Here is a 21645-nt window from a genome sequence, read left to right on the forward strand (position 1 = left end):
CTCCCTGGTGGCATTTTCTGCCTCTGGGCGGGGGTTATTCTGGAAGGGGCAGAGAATACCATCCTATATTGTCTGACACTCAGGATAAGATATGTTATAAGACCGTCAAGCGAGCTGAACGATAATCCTGTTTTGCCTCCTTTGTATACTGTACCGTTTAAAAAGCATTTTCACACACCCTATCTCCTGTGATCCTTGCAACAGCCTTAGTGGGTAGGCAGGGCTGGTATCATGGTCCCCTCCCCGCTGACTAAGATTCCATAGAAAAGGGGCCTTGCACAAGTTTACGCAGAGTTTAGTCTAGAGTGTTCTCCGTAACATGCCCCTTTATCCCTTGACACCTTCACTCCTTCGGCAAGCATTTCCTGAACTCCAGGATGAGGTCAGGCTAACACGTTAAACCCGTCCCAACGCCATACCCTGCATGCACTAGCTCAGGGGACCGAGAAGCCCACCGGAGACATGCCGGAGACAACGTCTCGGGTCCGCCGGGTACCGAACACGACAGCGTGCGCGCCTTAAAGCGCGGCTGACAGCGTCGGGCGCCTACGAGGGACCGTCCCGCTGGAGAGAGCAGGGGGCCGCCGTCCCGCGCCGGGGCCCGGCGGCCGGGCGGCCGGAGGTGAGCGAGCGGCGGCGAGGCCCCCGGGGCGGCGGGCCGCGCGCCGCTCTCCCCCGCGCGGCGCACCCCGGCGGCGCTGCCCGCGGCTCGGCGCCGCCCGCTCCTCCTTAACCCGCGCCGGGAGGCGGCGGCGGCGGCGGCCGGGCGGGCGGGGGAGGGGGAGGGGCGCGGAGCGCGGCGCGGAGGCCGGGGAGGAGCCGGGGCCTGCAGCGGAGCCGAGCCGAGCCCGAGCCCGAGCCGAGCCCTGACACTGTCCGTCCGCCTTCAGGCTCCCCGGGAGCCCGGACTGGCCGCAGCCCGAGAGGTGGCAGCGCCGGGGGCCTCACGCGCCGGAGGGAGCGGACCGGACGGGACGGGACTAGAGGAGGCGCTGCCGCCACAGTGGCCGGGGACCGGCGACGGGAGCCGCGGCCTCCCGGACCCTGCTGCCCAGGCCAGCTCAGGGAGAGCGGGGAGTAGGAAAACCCCACCCTCGGGGGCACCCCCGGAGCGGAGGCGGGAGCGGGGACGGGGAGCAGCCTCTCTCCCGGCCGGAGGGAAGACCCTCACCACTCGGGCGAGGCAAGGGGGAGACCCCTGGAGGGGAGACTCTCTCCTTCGTAGGGGCGAGGAAAACCCCCATCCTGGCCCGGGGATAGACCTCCAGAAGTAGAAAGGGGTGATCTTACTAAAGGAAGCCGACCGAGTGAGACCGCCCCAGCGTGCCTCCACCCCTCCAAACGCACACTCTCAGCAGTTCAGGACTTTTCGAGGCGAAGAGAAAAGGGGGAAATGCCTATGGAGTAGGCGCCCTGCATCCTATCCAGTACTCACGGGGGAGAGGAGTCCTTGCATTGAGAAGCGGGGGACCCTCCAGGGACAGAAGAGGAGTCGGCTTTCAGCCTTTCAGGAGAGGGGAAGAACTGTCCCCTCAACTTCCTTGTACCTAGACAGTGGAACAGGGCAGAGCCCCTCCGCTCAGATCTCCAGCAGACACAAGGAGCCCTCCACTCCCGAAAGATCCACTTTGGGGGGGAGGGGGACTCCCCCAAGGGGGAGGAGACAACTCCTGGTTGGGAGAGGCTCCTCCCCTCCTCCCCAGGGGAACAGGCAGGGTGTGGGGGGTGTGCCACCTTCCCCAGGTAGGACCTCCTTCTCCCCCTCCCCCTCCCCCTCCTCCCTCCGCTCCTCACCTTCAGGGGACCCGGTTCCCCTCCCCAGCTTGGGATGCTCAGCCAAGTACGGGAAGAGCCACCGAGGATGACACGCTTCATCTGCCTTTGAAGAGGGGAGTCCCTCCAACCCCAAACTCCAGTACCAGGTGGTTCCCTCCCTTTGCTGGGGGAACCTTGGAGACAGGTTAGTGCTCTCTTTCACCTTCTCTGTCCTCTTTAGGTACTAGTGGGTGTAGGGGCTGAGCTGGTGGCTCGTGGGTTTCACTGCCGGGGAAGGTAGGGTAATAACTCAGAGAATCCCCAGGGCAATGTGTTCTGAGGAAGCTCTCGGATTCCAACTGACATCTTGCCGCCCAGGCTCTGGGAAATGGGCTTCTTTAGCGTTTGAGGACTAGACGGATGGGAGTCATTTGAGGTCCCCGGGGAAATGTACGTTTTCATGCTGACGGCAGAGGAAGATCAGCAAACACTTGCATTTTCACAACGCCATCCATACGGCGTAATAATGATGGACACATCCCAACCGGACTCCCATACCCTCCTCCGTTTGGGGGCTTTTTTCACCCCAGAGTGGGCCCGCCCCAAAGTCATCGTGGCATCCAGAGCCTGGACTTGACTAGCCTCCATTGGCACTGCATTTTCTTACCTTGGAACCCTGCCTCAGCTTAATGTCCAGCAGATCGTTTTCTCCCACCCCTGTGGTTACCGTCTCCTGGACAAGATGATCAGCCTGTCCCCACTCACCCTTCCTCAGACACCAGGAGGCCTTCTCTTGTGACATTCCCATTCCTGGATGGAATAAAATCTTCTGGCAATAAACTCCAAAGGGAAAAGGGACAGCCCCCACATCCCAAGGCAAGAAGAAAGGGTGTAGGGAAGTCTAACTCCTGGGTCGAAGTTCCTCCCTGGGGCTGGCCCCGTACCACTGCCCCTGTGCCCTCCGCAGCTCCTGCCCTACACTGACAGGTCCTCAGGAAAAGGTAGATCCCGGATAGGAAGAGAGGGGTGCCGCTGCCTAGCCTCCTTCCACTCTTCCATCCGAATCAGTTGACCACCAGGGAGATTTGACCTCTGATGAGTTTTCTTTCAGAAGAGCACCTAACAGCTTCATCTTGTCCCTTCCTGTTTCTTGTTCGGTTCCGTGTCTCTGGAAGCTTATATTGAAGTTTTCTCTCATGAGACATGAGCAGGAATCATCAAAGCCCAGACTCTTCAGAGAAGGCAGGAGAACTGTGCCAGGAAATCCCGCTAGCTGAACCGGAGGGGGGCGCTGCGGTCAGCAGGGTGTCTTTCAGCCCGGGGTCGCTAGCTTTCCTGTTGTGCCATTAGCATCTACCTCATCATCGGCAGGCACCTCACAGCCAAACCAAGTGGGAGGCTTCATCCTACGTGATTTTGGTGTTTTCTTCTTCTTTCTCTGTCTGAGCCGTGGGGGGCTGCCTGAGTCCCTAAATGCACGTACTTGGTCCTGGAAGCTACCAGCTAGTAGTGTATGAGGCAGGGTTACGATCCGGCTTTTTACGGCTGTGCTATAGAAGGGTGTGCACGTGTTTCTTCATTCAGGTGAATGTGGCTCCTCTGTGTTTCGAGTGGTTACGTGTGTGGAGACAGTTACGCATGTACTTTGCACGCGAAACCTCCAATCACCCAGAATCCTATGTTTCTGGTAGGCCTCTAGAAGCAGGTGCTCCTGTGCAAGGACCTAGAGAAGGTGCTGGTCAGGATGCTCTGCTTGGAGAAAAGGCTCGGCCTGCCCTGGCCGGTGGGAACCCTCATGAATGGCTGCACGAAAGTCGTCTCCTGCGGCAGGGCAGCTCAGGGTCAGCCTGGGGGCCACTTCTAGAACTAGCAGGAAAGTTTAATTCCTTTTTTTTTTTTAATGTTTATTTATTTTTGATAGAGACAGAGCATGAGTGGGGGAGGGGCAGAGAGCGAGAGGGAGACACAGAATCGGAAGCAGGCTCCAGGCTCTGTGCTGTCAGCACAGAGCCCGACGCGGGGCTCGAACTCACGGACGGTGAGCTCATGACCTGAGCCGAAGTCGGACGCTCAACCCACTGAGCCACCCAGGCGCCCCGAGTTTAATTTCTGATGTCTCTGGTCTCAAAAGCATGAGGATCCTTGGCTCTCAACTCTAGGACTCCCTCCCCCACCTCTTGAAAGAGCCGACTGTGGTGTAATAGCAGCTTATTTCTTTACAAAGTGCTTTCCCAGACGCTGGAATGCAACCTGTTGAATGGCTCAGGGCAAACCACGTCCCAGAAGTACCAGGTGTCCCACCACCGCACCGTGTAACGGCCTGGCCGGGACTGGGTTTCCCTAATTCTCCCTGCCTCTGTGGAATCCGTTAGAAGCCGATGGCTGTGGGCCTGGATTAAGCTACGATTCGGAAAGGGCTGTTTTCCAGATCGCGTCTTTTACGACGAGATCTGGTTCTTGCTGAAGAACAAGAGATGATATGCCCTCACTCCTTCATCTTCGGAGTTTACTTCATCCTGGCCTCGGTCAGCACTGGGGTGACACGATCCCCCAAGGAAAAGTTTGGGGGTTCTGACATCCCGAAAGCTACTGCAAGCTCAGCGCAGGTTTTGTAAACCGTGGCGGGCTTTGCTGCCTCCAGTCTTACCTCTCTGGTCTGTTTTCTAGTTTCTAATTTCTAATATTCTCTCCCCTCCTGCCCCATTTAAAAAAAAAAAATAGCTATACTTACATAACACGTGCTAAATACTTTGAAAACATCAACTCGAGGCGATCGTCACAACAACCCTATGTAGGTGCAGTTATCATCTCTATTTTATAGAAGAAACTGCAACACAGAGAGGTTAAGTAACTTGCCTGCGCTGGCACAGCCAGTGGGTTGTGGAGCCAGGATTGAAACCCAGGCGGCCTGGCTGGTAATTGGTAATGTGGTAAACTTAACCACTGCTCTGTTAGTTTTGGCATTCTGTACGTGGCAGGGGGTTATCGCTCCTTAATGCCTGACCTGGCACCATACAGGGAACAATTATTGGCCTTTCAGATAAAGCGGGAAGAAAACCGTGCCTCTTATTTGGGATCTTACATGTCTCATCCAGGATCAGTCTTCTCCAACAGAGTGTCTTTCGGTTTTTCTCAGCCTTTCCCCCAGTACTGTAGTCTTCCTTAGAGGTCCTGTGGATCTGATGGAGCCTGCCCTCTGGCTGCCTTTCCCAGTTTCTATGGGTATTTCCTTTCAGTCTTCCAGCACGCAGAGAAGAATGTAGCCTGACTCAGGTTCTGCCCAAGCCCAGTGGCACCAGGCCCACCTGGAGAGAGAGGTCTGGGTAACTAGGTTGGTCGACTGAGACATGGAAGTACCTCTTGTTTGCTTTTCTAATAATAGCCCTGAACATTAGCCTCGTGCCATTATTTTGGGGAGCATGGAATGCCTGGCAGCCACGAGCTCCTTAAGCTTCATTCACTTCCCTCCAGGGAGGAAGCTTTGGCAGTGTTTATGACTCCATCCCTTTTATTGAAGGGGGAAACCGAGGCATCAGGACTTCAGGGAGCAAGGGGTGGTTCGGTACATTTAGTGTTGGTGAGTCACTGTCAAGGTGGGGAATAGAACCGAGGAACCTCAGTCTCTGAGATCCTATGCATTAGGCTGCCCTTCAAGAATGGGGAAGTGGCGAGGGCAAGGAAGTCAGATGGGTAAAGGGAGAATGGTGCGAAAAGATCAGAAGGACCTTTTGCTGCAAGCGTCTTGTAGCTGGTAAGGTTAAGATATATTTTGAGCGCTGGGTGGTATCTGGAGGGCTGACCGGGAGGCTGCTGTGGAGAGGTTAAATTTAACCTCTCCTAACCTGCTTGCCGGGTTGCGGAGAGGGCAGGGCACAGAACAACTAGCAAAAGGCTGAGAGTGCTTCCCCTTCTGGAATTCACAGTGATCGGCATGTGCCACACGGGTTCTGTAAACCACTTGAAATTTACTCTGTAGATTGTCCCTGTCCAACGTGGGGAGACTTTCAAATGAAGCATCCTGGAAGTCTTCTGTGTTCTTAAGATGAGGTTTCCTAGGGATCTTGAGCAGGAGATCTTGAGCAGGGGGATTCTTTACAGCCCCCCCCCCCCCATCCTTTCTGGGGAGGGTCCAGGGGAACTCTGGTCCTTGAGAACCTGCTGATTGTCATGTTACTGTTCAGCTGGGAAAACCCAGCTGTAGGACCGATTATTGCCCCAGGTGCCCTGCTTTATCCCAGATGTTACGGAGTTTTGACTTACTAATGTGCTAGGAGGTCTGACGCTTCCTGGAATGATTAGATGTCCCTATCAGTTCCCAAGTTTCCATGATTTTTTAAAAATGTTTATTTATTTATTTTGAGAGAGGGAGGGGGAGAGAGAGAGAGAGGGAGGGGGGGAGAGAGAGAGAGAATCCCAAGCAGGCTTTACACTGTCCATGCCAAGCTCCATGCGGGGCTCGATCTTATGAATCATGAGATCATGACCTGAGCTGAAATCAAGAGTTAGATGCTCAACCGACTGAGCCACCGAGGTTTCCATGATTTTAAGGCCAGATGGTAGTGGTGGGCTGAAAAGGAGGATGGTGGGGAGAGAAGCTGAGGGTGAAGGGGAAGCCCCTTCATGATGCTATTTATAAACCTAGCCTTTTTTTTTTTTCCTTCCTCCTGTCAACAGTTCTTGGGTTTCAACTGGGTCTCTTGCTGCTCAGTCCCCTGAGGCACTAAGGTGTTTCCCTCAGCCTTGTGGAGTGGGTGTGTCGCTGGTGAGGCCCACAGCACGGGGGACATGTGTGTACATGCAAAGATCGCGTGGGCGGGGACCTGGGGGGTGGGGTGGGGAAGAGGGACACGAGTGAGAACTCTGACCCTGAGGAGAAAGGGTGAATCTCAAGGGGAAGGGTCACCGGTCGAAGAGTGAGCTGACGGCCTGAAGGGTGTGTTGGAGTCCGGAGAGAGGGTTTGGCGGTCGTATCTGGGGTTGAGCTTTTTGACCTGCAAAGTGTGTGGATTTGTGTGTGCCATGCTTGTGCATATTATCCGGGTGCGGATTTAGAGATCACATACGCGATGTGTTTCTGCCCAGGATTCTGAATGCTGAGGCGCGCCCGCCCCGGCTCCTCGCGACAGATGCCCCGGTGGGGCTCTCAGCAGGGGCACGAGAAAGAAACACCGGCCCCGCATCTCCCGGGCGGTGCAGGCACAAACCCGTCAGGCAGCAAGTGCTCCAGGGGCTTGCCGGCATGGGCCGTAGGGGAGCGCCAAATGGCTACCAAGCGCTTCCTGCCAGCCTTTCTAGACCCTGCAGTACAGGCAGCACCCGGCGTTCTTCACCTTCCCCCGCGGAGACGTCACTCTAGCTACACCTCTCCGCCAGCAGGAGCGCCCAGGCGGTGTGGGTGGCGGCAGGGTGTGCAAACATCAGGCGTGGGCGGTCTGGCAGCGCCAGGAGTTTGCACGGAGGTGCAGCGGAGCGTGTGTGTGTGCGCCTGGCTGGGAAGGAAGGGGAGCCAGCTCTTGGCCCCGGAGTGGCTATTTTTAGCCGGGCTATCTGATTGTTACCGGTGTGCATGCAGCCGGGTGTCTCCCGGGCTCCTTGAAGCCCGGCGGGCTGAGAGGTGGGAGGTCCTTGCTGATGCCTTCTTCCTGGTGTTGGTTTGGTGTCTGTGGGCGGGAGCTCGCCAGGGGTAGCCTTAAAGGTGCGAGGGCAGCCCTACTCAGGATCTGTTGCCTCTGTGTGTGACTTTGTGCTCTGCTGGTAATGTACGTTGTGTAGCCGGTTGCGATCTCTGGGGACGCGGGCCACCGTTTGCGTGTGTGTCTCGCGTCCGATCTGTCCTTTGCTGGTTGTCATATGCAATTTATGCTTGGGATAGATCTCATGTGCCTCAGGTGCGCATGTGTGGGAATCAACAGGGTGCGCGCTCAAATAGAGCTGATACAAAACATCGTTAGAAGTGTCGGTGTGTGCTTCGTTAGTGTGCATTTGTGTTTACTCAGACTGTTTTTCTTTACATGTTCACTTGTGCTATCTATCGGGGATGTTGTATGTAATCAAACAAGAGTCACATGATCATAGAGTAGACTTTGGCTGATTTTACCTGGTATATGAAGTTTTTGTTTTTGTTTTCTTAATTACATAGTTTAAAATGTTATGTTGCAGGGTTTCAAGTAAGGAGGATGGAGGGAATAGCTCAATTCCGTGGGTGGTTTGATATCTCTCTTAGTCCTGAAGGAAGGGAGGGAGTCCTATTGGCTTGTCCTACGTTAAGATGTAAGGTAAGTACCAATCTGTCATCCGATAGACGATTGGTGATACGTTGTTCGGGGGCTTTGGGAACACTTGGTTGAGGGCCTTCCCATGACAGTCTCCTGTGGGAATTATAGTGCGAAGAAACTCTACTTCCCTGAAAGCGCAAAGATTTGAATATTATTTGCCGCTAGTAAGCAGAGGTTACACTCCCCTATTCTATTTTCCTCTCCCCTTTGTTCTCTTCTGTGCAGAACCCAGAAGTACCATGGCTTCTGACCTAGAGAGTAGCCTCACCTCCATAGACTGGCTCCCCCAGCTGACCCTTCGAGCTACCATTGAGAAGCTTGGGAGTGCCTCCCAGGCTGGGCCTCCAGGTGGCGGCCGCAAGTGCCCGCCGGGCTCACCCACAGATCCGAATGCCACCCTGAGCAAAGACGAGGCAGCTGTCCACCAGGATGGCAAACCACGGTACAGCTATGCCACCCTCATCACCTATGCCATCAACTCCTCTCCTGCCAAGAAGATGACCCTCAGCGAGATTTACCGCTGGATCTGTGACAACTTCCCCTATTACAAGAACGCTGGCATCGGTTGGAAGGTGGGATGGCTTCTGTAGCCTGCGCTTATTTTCAGCCCTTGACAACCTTTTCCTCGACTTTTGTTTCTTCCTATAACCTGGTCCGGTTCGCTCTGACCTGTTGCAGAGATGTGCGAACTTAAAAATCTTACCATTTCCCATCCCCTGCTCTTTTTCAGAGTTGAACAACTTTCATAAGGTATATCAGGGAAACTCCAAGGGATACCGAGGTACTGAGTGTAGTTATGAGGACGGCAGGATGCTTGTTGCTCGTCATACCCTCTTATCTTCTGAGTCCTCAAAAAGGAGATTCATTCATTTCACAAATGCTTATTGCCACGCTGCTATGTTCAAGTCACTGTGCAAGGCATGGCATTGCTCCTTCCTACCTAGAGGTAGGAGCCTCATCAGATTTCCAAAGCTTCATTGCATATAATCCTCCTCTTTTAAAGAATCCTATGCCACTAATAATAATAATAATAAGGTCCTTCACCAACACCTCATCCGCCAAGCAAGTCCTAAGAGGATAAGTTGTTTGGCTGGAGCTAAAGGAGGAAGGAAACTCCTCTTCCAGGCAGAGAAGGAAGACTGATGTTCTCAGTCTTTTGGAAGCGCAGCTCATCTGCCAATTGTTGAGTAGGACTGGGACTCTAACGCAGTTCTTTCGCTCTGCAAATCACCAGTTAATGTACAAACCAGATGATGAGCTGGAGACTATTAAAGGCGTTCAGGTTTTCCTTTATGAATATGCCCCCGGCACAAACCACAACCCCCAACCTCACCCAGCACACATAGGCAACGTGGCTTCTTTCCTCCAAATGTGAGCATTCCGTGGGTGGTTGAGAAAACAAAAGGTGGACCTGTGCCGTTGTTTTGCTCCTAATTTATGTTTTGTTTTTATTTACATAAACCGTTTTCAAGTGTTATTGTTTGACCACGGATAGAATGAATTAAGAAACTGGACAGACGTGATTTCAAAAAGCATTTTTTTTTAATGTTTATTTATTTTTGAGAGAGACAGAGGTCGCATGTGAGTGGGTTAGGGGCAGAGAGAGAGGGAGACACAGAATCCAAAGCAGGCTCCGAGCTGTCCGTACAGAGCCCGACGCGGGGCTCAAACCCACGAACTGGGAGATCATGACCTGAGCTGAAGTCGGACATTCAACCGACTGAGCCACGCAGGCCCCCCTGGACAGATGTGATTTTGAGGCGTTTATACGCCTATTTTCAGTTGGGTGGAAAGATTGAAAAACTACATAATTAGATTATATACTTCTTTTATATACTGGAAGCACCTGGTGGTCAAGTTTATAGCCATTACCTCCCATCAGTTTAATTTCTGCATTTTCGTGTCTCATTGCTCTTGCTGTCTAGTAGGTAAGTTCCTCCATCAGTAAAGAGGTGCTCAGTTTGCTTGGTACTTGAACTTTATTGTGTGTTATGTCCTTTGGTGTCCCTCTGTGTCCTATTGGAAAATTTTCTGCTTTACACAATGCTCAAAGCTAACTTGCTTCTCTGTTTCCCTAGAATTCAATTCGGCACAACCTTTCTCTCAACAAGTGTTTCCGGAAGGTGCCCAGACCTCGGGATGACCCTGGGAAGGTGAGACACTCCTGTAAGCATTGAAAGAAGGGGCAGGAAGGAGAGAGGAGTAGTTGACAGCCCCGAGTCCTGTGGCTGTTTTAATTATCCAGAAGAGGAAATCCTGTTAATTAGAGAAGCAGCTCTATTTTTTCTCAAAGGAACAGCGTGGCTATCAAGCTTGTGGGCCTCCACTAGCATGAGTGATTAAGAAAGACGCTGAAGGGAGCGCCTGGGTGGCTCAGTTGGTTGAGCGTCCAACTTCGGCTCAGGTCATGATCTCACGGTTCATGAGTTCGAGCCCCACGTCGGGCTCTGTGAGGACAGCTGGGAGCCTGGAGCCTGCTTCGGATTCTGTGTCTCCCTCTCTTTCTCTGCCCCTCCCCAGCTTGCACTCTGTCTCTCCCTCTCTCAAAAATAAATAAACATTAACAACAACAACAAAAAAAAATTAAAAAAAAAAAAGAAAAATGGTGAAATCTTATTTTTAAATAGACTTATTTATGGTAAAGTTGACTTTAATGCTGTCTTTTTTAATGTGTGGTACTCTTTCTAGATGTAAAAGGTGGACTTCAGAACCTTTGTAGGAACTTTTCTGTACAAAAATCCCATGACTTTTATCTTTAAAGGGGAAAAGAGATAGACCAGTTTCTTCATTGGATCAATGTGGACACTAGAGTTCAGGAGAGCCTTGCCTCAGATCACACAGAAGGGAAGGGTTGTGTCTGGACATTTCCAGCTCTTTGAACTAGATACCAATGTTTTGGCCCTCCAGAACAATCCAGGCCTATGTTTGGACCACTGGGCATACCTCTGACATACTCGTTGGGCTTTTAGGACATATTTACTCCTCAAAAATAGCCAGTTCCCTCAGGATTCTGTGTGGTTCTCCATTTCTTTTCCTTTTGCTTTTCTTTTTTTCAAAAATTTTTTTAAACGTTTATTCATTTTTGAGAGACAGACAGAGACAGAACATGACCAGGAAGGGGCAGAGAGAGAGGGAGACTCAGAATCTGAAGCAGGCTCCAGGCTCTGAGCTGTCAGCACAGAGCCCGACGCAGAGCTCGAACTCACGAACTGCGAGATCATGACCTGAGCTGAAGTCGGACGCTCAACCGACTGAGCCACCCAGGTGCCCCTCCTTTTTCTTTTCTTTTTTTTTTTTTAAGTTTATTTAATTATTTTGAGACAGAGCGTGAGAGGGAGAGAGAGAATCCCAAGCAGGCTCCACACTGTGAGCACAGAGCCCAATGCAGGGCTTGAACTCAAAACCCTGAGATCACGACCTGAGGCGAAACCAAGAGTCGGACGCTTAACTGACTGAGCCACCCAGATACCCCTCTCCGGTTATTTTTCTTAGTATGACTTATTTGTTGGTGAAAATTCTCCCAAATATCTGCTTTACCAAAGGTGGGAATTTCCGTGTGTAATGATTTTGTTTTCTGTGGGGATGGGTTCTCCTTCCAGGGCTCTTACTGGACGATCGACACCTGCCCTGACATCTCCCGGAAGAGAAGACACCCTCCAGATGATGATGTAAGTCCCCACCTCGTGGGGAGGGGCTGCTTCTGCTCCACCTGCTCCTTCCGCATCCTTTCCCGTATTTTCAGTCCTTTTCTATGTTTGGGGCAAAGGAGGAATGCCCGCAGAGGTGAAACCATGGGTCTTGGGAGGATGTTTAGTTTCTACGTATAGATTTTGTTCTTTCACAATCCTTAGCTATCTCAAGACTCGCCAGAACAGGAGGCAAGCAAGAGCCCACGGGGAGGCGTTCCAGGGAGTGGAGAAGCCTCACTGCCTTCCGAGGGGAATCCTCAGATGTCCCTTCAGAGCCCCACATCTATCACCAGCTACAGCCAGGTAAGAAGTAGAGGTGTCAGGTGCCTAGGGATGCGTGGATGGGGGCGGGGGACAGTTGACTGGTTTCATACATCTGCCAGTTCAAAACTATGTATTGGGGATTTGCGATGCAGTAGGAGATAAATTGGGAAGGGAGGGGAAAGCACAAGAGGGAAGCTGAGAGGTAGACGTAACAGAACGTGGAGAGTGATCAGGGGGAATAAAGTGGTAAGAAGAGAAGAGGAGCCAGAAGGTTAGGAGAAGGGAAGATGGATGGAACATAAGAAAAGGGCTAGAGGTAATCGTGGTAGGAATAAATGAGACAGAAGGAGAAAATGACGTTCATTCACGGAAAAGTCAGGAGAGGATGACGGCAAGCCAGAGAGCTTGGTGACCATTCAAGGGCTGTTTTGGTCCTTATTTAGGACACGCATCAAGTCTTTCTTACTCCTTTTTGCAGGGCACAGGATCTGTGGATGGCGGAGCAGTGGCAGCCGGGGCTCCAGGCCGAGAAAGCGCGGAGGGTCCCCCTCCCCTGTATAATACCAACCATGACTTCAAGTTCTCCTACTCAGAGATCAATTTTCAGGATCTAAGTTGGTCCTTTCGCAACCTCTACAAATCCATGCTGGAGAAATCTTCCTCCTCTCAGCATGGTGAGTCTGCACTTGGGATGAGAGCATGAACATCTTCTGCTTATACTTGTACTTCTGAATGGGTGGTGACGTTCTCTTCTCTCCCATCTGTCTTATTTTTTTTTTTTTTTAATGTTTCTTTATTTTTGAGAAAGAGACAGAACATGAGCGGGGGAGGGGCAGAGGGAGAGGGAGACGCAGAATCCGAACCAGGCTCCGGGCTCTGAGCTGTCAGCACAGAGCCCGATGCGGGGCTCGAACTCACGGACTGTGAGATCATGACCTGAGCTAAAATTGGACGTTTAAGTGACTGACCCACCCAGGCACTCCTTTTTAGTTTTTTAAAAAATGTTTATTTTTGAGAGAGAAAGAGCATGCAAGTTGGGAAGGGGCAGAGAGACAGGGAGACAGAAGATCTGAAGCGGGCTCTGTGCTGACAGCAGGGAGTCCTGTGTGGGGCTTGAACTCACCTGAGCCAAAGCCTGATGCTTAACCAACTGAGGCACCCTGGTGTCCCTTTTTCAACGTTTTAATGTCTATTTATTTATTCTGAGAGAGAGAGAGAGAGAGCGCAAGCATGAGAAGCAGGAGGGACAGAGAGAGAGGGAGAAAGAGAATCTCAAGCAGGCTCTGTGCTGCCAGCACAGAACCCTACATGGGGCTCGATTTCATGAACTGGGAGATCGTGACCTGAGAGCCGAAATGAAGAGTTGGACGCTTAATCCGCTGGGCCACCCAGGCGCCCTGGCCTTTTATCTTCTTTTTAACCCAAGGGGAGGGTGGTCACTGGTCAGGGGAAGCATCTCATAAAATAAAATTGTTTGTGGAGTCCAGCTCTTCTGGCTTAGTTCTGAAGGACAGCCGTTTCAAGAGGCAGGCTAGGTTATTAGCTTCAGAAAGTGAGTTGGAGGGATTCCCCCTTTCCAGAACGAAGGGCAGTGACTTTATGGCTGAACGCAGGTCATTTAGAGGATGGCCACGAGGGGGCAGCAGTGGTATCCTTACCCTCAGAACTCCTGCTATGTTGTGAGACAATTTTTTAGCATTTTTATATTTATGTCGGTTTTTAGCAGGAAAAATCTCAAACATTTGCAAAACTAGAGAAAACTGTATAATGAACCCTTACGTTTCCAACTTTAACACAGCCCAGTTTTAACAGCTACCAATATATTTTTTTAGTTAATTTATTTATTAAAACATTTTTTTTTAAGGTTCTTTATTCATTTGAGAGAGAGAGGGGGCACAAGCAGGGGAGGGGCAGAGAGGACAGACAGCATCTGAAGCAGATTCTGTGCCATCAGCGCAGAACTGTGAGTTCACGACCGCAGAACTGTGAGTTCACGACCGCAGAACTGTGAGTTCACAGCTGAGATCAAGAGTTGAACGCTTAAGCAACTGAACTACCCAGACACCCCTGTTTATTTTTGAGAGCGAGAGAGTGCGCGTGTGTGAGCTAGAGAGAGGCAGAGAGAGAGGGAGGGAGAGAATCCCAAACAGGCTCCATGCCTGTCAGCAACCACAAACCATGAGATCATGACCTGAGCCGAAACCAAGAGTCAGACTCTTAACCAACTGAGCACCTAGGCGCCCCTAACAGCTACCAGTATTTTGTTCAGCTTGTTTCATTTACCACCCAGCTTTTTTTTTTTTTTAATTGGAGTAATTTAATGAACTTCTCAGACATATCATCCCGCCTATAGATACGATATCAGTATGCATCCTTAATGATGGAGACTTGGTTATTGGGGGAGGGGCAGGAGAGAGGGAGATACAGAATCGGAAGCAGGCTCCGGGCTCTCAGCTGTCAGCACAGAGCCCGACACGGGGCTCGAACTCACGGACCGCAAGATCATGACCCGAGCCGAAGTCGGACGCTCAACCGACTGAGCCACCCAGGCGCCCCTATAATTTACTTTTTAAACTCCACCTGATTTCTGACTTCTTTTGAGACCATGGTTCCGGGCCTCCTGCCAGGTCCCCGAAGAATAGCACAAAGAGGCACATGCTGATTTTTTGCTGAAATTTCGGCAGTTGCCACGCTGTCAAGGCCCTCCCTCTGTCTGTGAAACCTGCAGAGGTCGGGGAGCGGTGGGAGGCAGACGGGGCCGAGGGGACCCTTGCTGTCCCAGAACGCCCGTATCCTTTGAAGCCTGGGGTTTCTGGCCTCCCACCTCCAGCCCGTGGAAATCCCTCTTGGCCGAAAAACGCGTTGCCCGATTGGCTCTCCTGCTTGCTCCGCCCCGCAGGCTTTTCGTCTCTCCTGGGGGACATGCCGCCCTCCAACAACTACTACATGTACCAGCAGCAGCCGCCGCCACCTCAGCAGCAGCAGCAGCCGCCGCCACAGCCGCCACCCCAACAGTCCCAGCCGCAGCAGCAGCAGCAGGCAACGGCCCAGGGCCCCTCGACTGTCGGGGGCGCGCCCCCGCTGCACACCCCGAGCCCGGATGCTTGTACCCCCCCAGGGGGGAAGCAAGCTGGGGCCGAGGGCTACGGGCCTCCGTCCGTGATGGCCATGCACCCACCCCCACTGCAGCACGGAGGCTACCGCCCGCACCAGCACCACCCGCACGCCCATCCTGCCCAGCCACCGCCTCCGCCGCCACAGCAGGCACCAGGCCAAGCTCCTGTCAATAGTACTGGCTTCGGTGAGTAAGGACGTGCCGGGAGGCCCCGCGGAGGGCCGACTGACCCCCCCCCCCCCCCCCCCCCCCCCCCCCCCGGTTCGGACTGTCGCCTGGAGATGCGGTCGGTTCGGAAGTTACGGTTCGCTCGTCTGAGTGAGCCCAACTTGCCACCTGGGGCTCTGTCTTCTGGAATTCTTGGACCAGCCTCGATGGCTGGACGTAGTCTCCGGCCTGCCCGCGAGGCTGCCCATCCCTAGAGCGCCGGTAGCTCTACCAGTCCTCAGTCTCCAGGGAGGGAGATTGTGAGATGCTGTTTGTGATGTGATTGAGGACCTGGCATGCGGGCGGCCCGCCGTCGGCTGGCTGCCGGCTTACCCTTCCCTCCGTTTCTTACCCACTTGCCCCTTCTCTCTCCAGCCTTTCCTCCTGACTGGTGCTGCAATATCGACTCCTTAAAGGAAAGCTTTAAGATGGTGAATCGGCTCAACTGGTCCAGCATTGAACAGTCACAGCTCTCGGGTTAGTGGTGAAAAGGTGGTGACCGGAGGGCAGGGGAAGACAGCGTTAGCGGAAAACCCATTAGGAACCAGAACCAGAAGGGGAAGTTTGAGGGTGAAGGACTCCACTGCTTCCCTTCCATATTTCACAGGGTGGACAATGCCGATGTTCTTTTCAGAGTAATTTTAATTAATTGTGCCTTAACTCACTCAAAGTATGGCGGTGTTTTTATCCTAGCCACTTCTGTCCCCGGAGAGGGAAGGCTGTCAGGAATTCAGAAACCTGGACCACCATTCTGCGGTTTTTTTGTTTGTTTGTTTATTTTACATTCATTTATTTTTGAGACACAGAGTGAGTCACAAGCACAAGTGAGACACAGAGCACAAGCGGGGGAGGGGCAGAGAGAGAAGGAGACACAGAACCTGAAGCAGGCTCCAGGCTCCGAGCAAGCGTCCAGCACAGAGCCCGACGTGGGGCTCGAACCCACGAACCGTGAGATCATGACCTGAGCCGACGGCGGTCACTTAACCGACTGAGCCACCCAGGCGCCCCGCCATTTTGGCGTTTTGTCACCGCTTACTACCAGCGTGACTACGGCTAATTCACTCACTCACTTGGAAATTTTCTTTTCTTTACCAGTACGATGGAAGTTATAAGAATTTAGTAAGGAACAACTAGAAGAAGAAGAGTTTGAAAACGTAGAGCCCCAAGAGATGTCGATTACTGCTGGCAATGAGTATAGCCCGTGGTGTTGACTTACGATGTGGCTGGAACAGTGACAGGGGGTAGATACGGTAGGGGCTTGGGGACCTCTGCAGAGGGTAGCATTTCTTGCTTCTCTGTTTGCAGAACTGATGGAGTGTCTGCGACAGGCAGAGCAGAAGAACTGGAGCCTCGACCAGCATCACATTGCCAATCTGTGTGACTCACTCAACCACTTCCTTACTCAGACTGGTCACGTGCCCCCCCAGGGGGGCTCCCACCGGCCACCAGCCCCTGCCCGTATCGCTGACTCCTGTGCCCTTACCAGTGGCAAGCAAGAGCCAGCCATGAACCCAGGTAGTGAACAAAGCAAGCTGCCGAGGGGGTGGAGCTTGTAATGAGAAGGGAGGGGGAGGCAGAGGGCAGGACGGAATTGAGAAAAACCGTCTGATGGGCGGTGACCCACACTGGGCGGTGGGACTAGTTTGGCTGCTATGCTGACTGACTGAACGGCTCTCGTGTCAGTAAAGTCCTATACGGAAAACCTGTGTGATTCCTTCGTACACCTTAATTTGGGAGACTAGAATTACTTAAGGAAAGGGAAGGGAAAGGGTCCATTCCAAATTTGTGTCTCAGCAACCCCTACCCGAATCATATCAGGTGGAGTTGAGATTCGCTAGTTACGTGAGCTTCAAACCAGTGAAACGAGGGATTCAGTGATCACATTTCATTATATTGGGTCATGCTTCTAATAGCTATGATATTTCACAGTTTTAGGGACAATTAGGGTGCCTTTTCACACGGAGTGGGGAAGACTGTTAGCTCCTGCAGAAAGCCTTTATGCCTGCTGGAGCTACAGAACAGAGTAGGGAAGGGAGAAGACATTCAGAGGAGGAAGCATTACTCCCGTTCCTTTCTCTATTGGGCCCTCCTTCATTGAGTATAGTGAAGCATACTCAAGTAACTCAAATAATTCTTGTCTTGCTTTGGCAGTGAACTCTTATGTGCACCCACAAGCCCCCCACCTCTACCCTGGCCCGTCACCAATGTACCCAATCCCCACCCAGGACTCAGCAGGATACAATCGCCCAGGTAAGAGCCAGGAAGCTTTTTTCTCCAACAACCCAACGCTGTCTACCCTGACGAGTTGTCTTGTTTTCCTCTGGCACTGAGCCTGCCTTCTCTTTCCTTTTTACCTGCCCCTGCTGGGAGTGGGTGAGCCTTCATGAGTTCCAAGGCCAGAGGGCAGGCCCCTTGCTAGGGAGGTATAGGTCCTGGAAGCCTAAGGAAGACTGACTGACTTTATTTATTTATTTCTTAAAGTCTTTTTAAAAATGCTTATTTATTTTTGAGAGAGAGAGAGACTGAGTGTGAGTGGGGAGAGAGGGAGACACAGAATCCAAAGCAGGCTCCAGGCTCCGAGCTGTCAGCATAGAGCCCGACGCGGGGCTTGAACTCATGAACCATGGGATCGTGACCTGAGCCGAAGTCGGATGCCCAACCGACTGAGCCACCCAGGCGCCTCAAGACTGATTTGCTTTAAACGTAACTTGTGCCTGCAATAACAAAAGGAAGTAAAAGCATCCATATAAATGAAAGATGGAGAACATTTATGTCTAGCTTTGGAATCTAGATGGGAGATATGCTCAGGCAGTTAAAGTGAACATGTTATACAAATGGACCTGCTTTGTGCCCATGTCTGCATTCCTGTCACCCGGCTTCTAGTATCAGGGGCCTGGGACTGAACTATCTCTGTTGCGGGTGGGGGCGGAGTGGGGGGGAGTTGAAGGAAGACCGTAACTTGCCATAAATAGTATAAAATTAACAGGTTGTTCACTTTAAATTTTTTTTTTTTTTCAACGTTTATTTATTTTTGGGACAGAGAGAGACAGAGCATGAACGGGGGAGGGGCAGACAGAGAGGGAGACACGGAATCAGAAACAGGCTCCAGGCTCTGAGCCATCAGCCCAGAGCCTGACGTGGGGCTCGAACTCACGGACCGCGAGATCGTGACCTGGCTGAAGTCGGACGCTTAACCGACTGCGCCACCCAGGCGCCCCCACTTTAAATCACTATTATTTTCCCGCCTAACCCCAAGTGTTTTCAGTGTTTCGGGTGACATCTGACACTTTCTCCATGTGTTCCTTATCCGTGTAGTACATATACAAATTTCTGTTCTGTGATTTCATATAACAGTACATTCTGTGCATTTTTTTTTCATTGCTACGTGGTCTTCATAAGTATAATTCTTAGTGCCTGCCTACTATGACACTGCCATGCAACCCTGTTTACTCTGGTTTATTTCCTGAGACCCAGCCGGAGTGGTTGGCTAAGCAACGAAAATAACTCTGGGCTGATAAGGGCAATAGTTTCTCCAGCCCTTCGTGGAATTATTTGGGGCGGAGCACTGCCTGTCTAGGTTGCGAGAATAGCTTCCCATCCGCTCTCCTTTTAATTTCTTCCTGTCTTTCCGACAGCACACCATATGGTCCCTCGGCCACCGGTTCCACCTCCTGGTGCCAATGAGGAGATCCCTGATGACTTCGACTGGGACTTGATCACTTAGGGCATCACGGAGTGTGGCCACGAGCCCAAGGCTGGGGGGTGAAGTCTGGCAGTGGGGCAAGAGCGGCCCCGGCCCATCCCTTCCTCCTTGCCTGTATATACTTATATATTCTCTTTTTTTCTCGCTCTGTCAGAGAAGCCACCGCAAGATGCTGCCGAAGATAACCCCCCCCTTTCCTGCCTCCTTCTTCCTCTTTCTTCTTGTTTTCTCCCCCTAATTCTTTTATTATTATTCTTATTATGGTATTATTATTATTATTATTGTTATTATTATTATTGGTTATATGCTGTTCCCCGTCTCCTGTCCCTACTCCACGGACCATGTCCACCCCTTGCTAATTTATAAAATCATCTGGCTGGAAGGGGAGGCCCCGATGGCTGCAGAGAAGGGTTTCCAACTTTGATTTACCTTTCTCTTTGAGAAACTCGATGCTAATCCCACCTTTTGGCCCTAAATCGTTTTCTGTTCCTGTCAGTTCAGTCCAGTCCTAGAGAAGCCACCTTATCGAGTAAAAGGGATCTGAAACACTGCTTGGCAGCCGCGAATTTGCAGGTTTTACTCAATGGTGCTAATTTTGTCCTCCGAGCTCTTCCTTCTCCCTTTATATCTCCAATCCTTCCTTCTGCCGAGCCTCACTCCCCATCAAGGGCAAGAGCGATGGAGGGTGACGATAAAATCCTAGTGGAATAAGAGGTCTGGGGTGGGTCGAGTCAAGTACTGTAGAGGGGCGATAGAATATAAAACAGTCAGAAATTGGGTATATGCTACTAGAAACTTCCATTGGCTCGTTCTTAGCCCTCTGTCTATTGGGGATAGATTTGGTCTTGGCCGGAACTCTGCTTCTATGATAGGGACGAGGACAACCATTCAGTATAGGTTGGGCTTTTAGGAGATGGCTTCAGTTCAACCCTTCTGAGTTTCCAAACATAATTTCCTCTGGAAATCCACTGTGGCTCTTATTTGCATTTACAAATGATCCTTCAATCCCTTTTGCCCATTCGGCAAATTTTATTTTGTCCTCCTCCAGCTGTTTGCTCAGTTCCTTCCCTTTTATTTTTCTTCCCCCATTTTCTGGAACTCTCAAGAAAGAAAAGTGAGCCATTCTCGCCCTCTTAGTCTCATCCTATGCTAGGACAACATGGGAATCTCTTTCCCGCTGATCATAGCAGAACCGAACCTTTAGTGGTAACGGTGGGAGGGCGGGGGAAGGAAATAGGAGTCGGCATACACATGGGTAGGGAATATTGCAGTTATTTAACTATGTGGGCAAATAACTTCTCTCGGAATCCAGATCACTGGGGCTGAAGCTTTTGCGATTAGGCTTTTGAGGCGTGAAGGAGATAGGTTGTGGGGAGTACGTAATCTAGAGGGGAGAGTTTTATGAGGATCAAAGGAGACTCCCAGAATAAGGTACGGGGACAACTTCTCTCCAACGAGGAGTGGCCATGAGTTACTGTTGCAAAGTACTTAGTGTGTACTTAATGTTAATTGTTGAATATTAGTTACGAGAGGGAAAAATAACTTTAGTTCTGTTTTCATTTCCCTGAACGTTCGCTTTCTGGAAGCTACAGGACAAAATGTAAGGAATGGACAAGGCCACTCTCTCTGTGATTTCTGCTTTTCGTTCACATTCTTTTATTTACCGATGACTTCCAGGAGATCTAGCTTTCCGCTCCTCGGCTTTTCCCCCTCACCCACCCCTCCCTCTCTTTGCAAGGGGGTTATACACGAGAGCTTGTTGAAGAAGGCTGAAGCAAAGGGGCAAGAAAGGGCGGTTAACTAAAGAGCACTTTATTTCTGTGAAGTTCTTTGTAAGAAATGGGGGTATGAGTGGCTTGAATCCCCCGTTGTGTTGGAGGGCGGTCAGTGGGGTTGAAGTATGACGTAATATTTCCCATTGGGGAAAGGAGAATTTCTCTCAGAGGGTGGCAAAATGCCTTTGCCCCGTGTTCCTATTCTAGGCATCTGTTCCTTATTCCTTCCAGTCAAGGTGCCTCCTACGTACACCCTGCCATCTGTTCTCCCCAAGATTCCCCCTTTACAAGTGATGAGTGATGATCACTTCTCTTTTCTAAGCCCCTTTTCTACTCAGCTCCACACAGGATCTGCGAGGGTAGACTAAATTGTACACGTAAATGTTCCTTGTTTATAATTCATCTGTGTCTTCTGGAAACTAGTCTCATGAAGGCTCTGGCGGGCAGCTGGAGTAACTGAAATTTGGGACTAGGGCTGAAGATCGCCTCTCAGACCTCCTGAGATTTTTAGCTCCCTTCCATTGAACTCAGCCTTGCTAAATGGCACAGGACAAAGCTGACCCTCTTTGGGCCTCAGTTTCCCCTCCCCTCCACGCAATGGAAAGAATACTACTTTTTTTGGAGAGTCCGGCATTGCTGGGCTCGAAGTACAGTTGTTGTTGTATTGGGTGATGTGTGCAAAACCGCGGGAGCTCACTGCCTACAAGAGGAAATAGGGGAGAAATTTGGAGGAGAGGGACAGAAGGAGCAGCTACTTGGTAGAGGTCCACCCATCCTTGCTTTCCTCTCTTCAACCCCCATGTTTCTGGTTTGGTGAGTCCTTCATACCACCCATAATGCTTTGCATTGGTGCAGGCTGGCA

The 21645-nt window shown here is 51.5% G+C and overlaps 1 protein-coding gene across 1 annotated transcript; it reads left to right on the plus strand.

Moving 5' to 3' along the window:
- Nucleotides 1–1827: 1827 nt before the first annotated feature.
- FOXJ2 (forkhead box J2) lies at nt 1828–20628 on the plus strand. The gene is made up of 11 exons (XM_086714156.1): nt 1828–1960; nt 8256–8602; nt 10109–10183; nt 11630–11698; nt 11882–12022; nt 12462–12657; nt 14883–15284; nt 15681–15782; nt 16611–16820; nt 17457–17555; nt 18941–20628. Exons 2-11 carry the CDS (start codon nt 8270–8272, stop codon nt 19027–19029), a joined length of 1716 nt encoding a protein of 571 aa, XP_086570282.1. The 5' UTR covers nt 1828–1960; nt 8256–8269; the 3' UTR covers nt 19030–20628.
- The last annotated feature ends 1017 nt before the right edge of the window (nt 20629–21645 follow it).

Source organism: Puma concolor, chromosome B4 (genome assembly GCF_028749965.1).
Source record: "Puma concolor isolate L17-30 chromosome B4, mPumCon1.1.hap2, whole genome shotgun sequence".
In the NCBI taxonomy this organism is placed as follows: Eukaryota; Metazoa; Chordata; class Mammalia; order Carnivora; family Felidae; genus Puma; species Puma concolor.

What these genes read in the sequence shown, in the direction of transcription:
- FOXJ2 (XM_086714156.1), top strand. Translation starts at nt 8,270, where the DNA reads ATGGCTTCTGACCTAGAGAGTAGCCTCACCTCCATAGACTGGCTCCCC. An exon ending in TGAACAGTCACAGCTCTCGG is followed by an intron (nt 15,783 to 16,610) that starts GTTAGTGGTGAA and finishes CTCTGTTTGCAG; the next exon opens with AACTGATGGAGTGTCTGCGA. An exon ending in AGCAGGATACAATCGCCCAG is followed by an intron (nt 17,556 to 18,940) that starts GTAAGAGCCAGG and finishes TCTTTCCGACAG; the next exon opens with CACACCATATGGTCCCTCGG.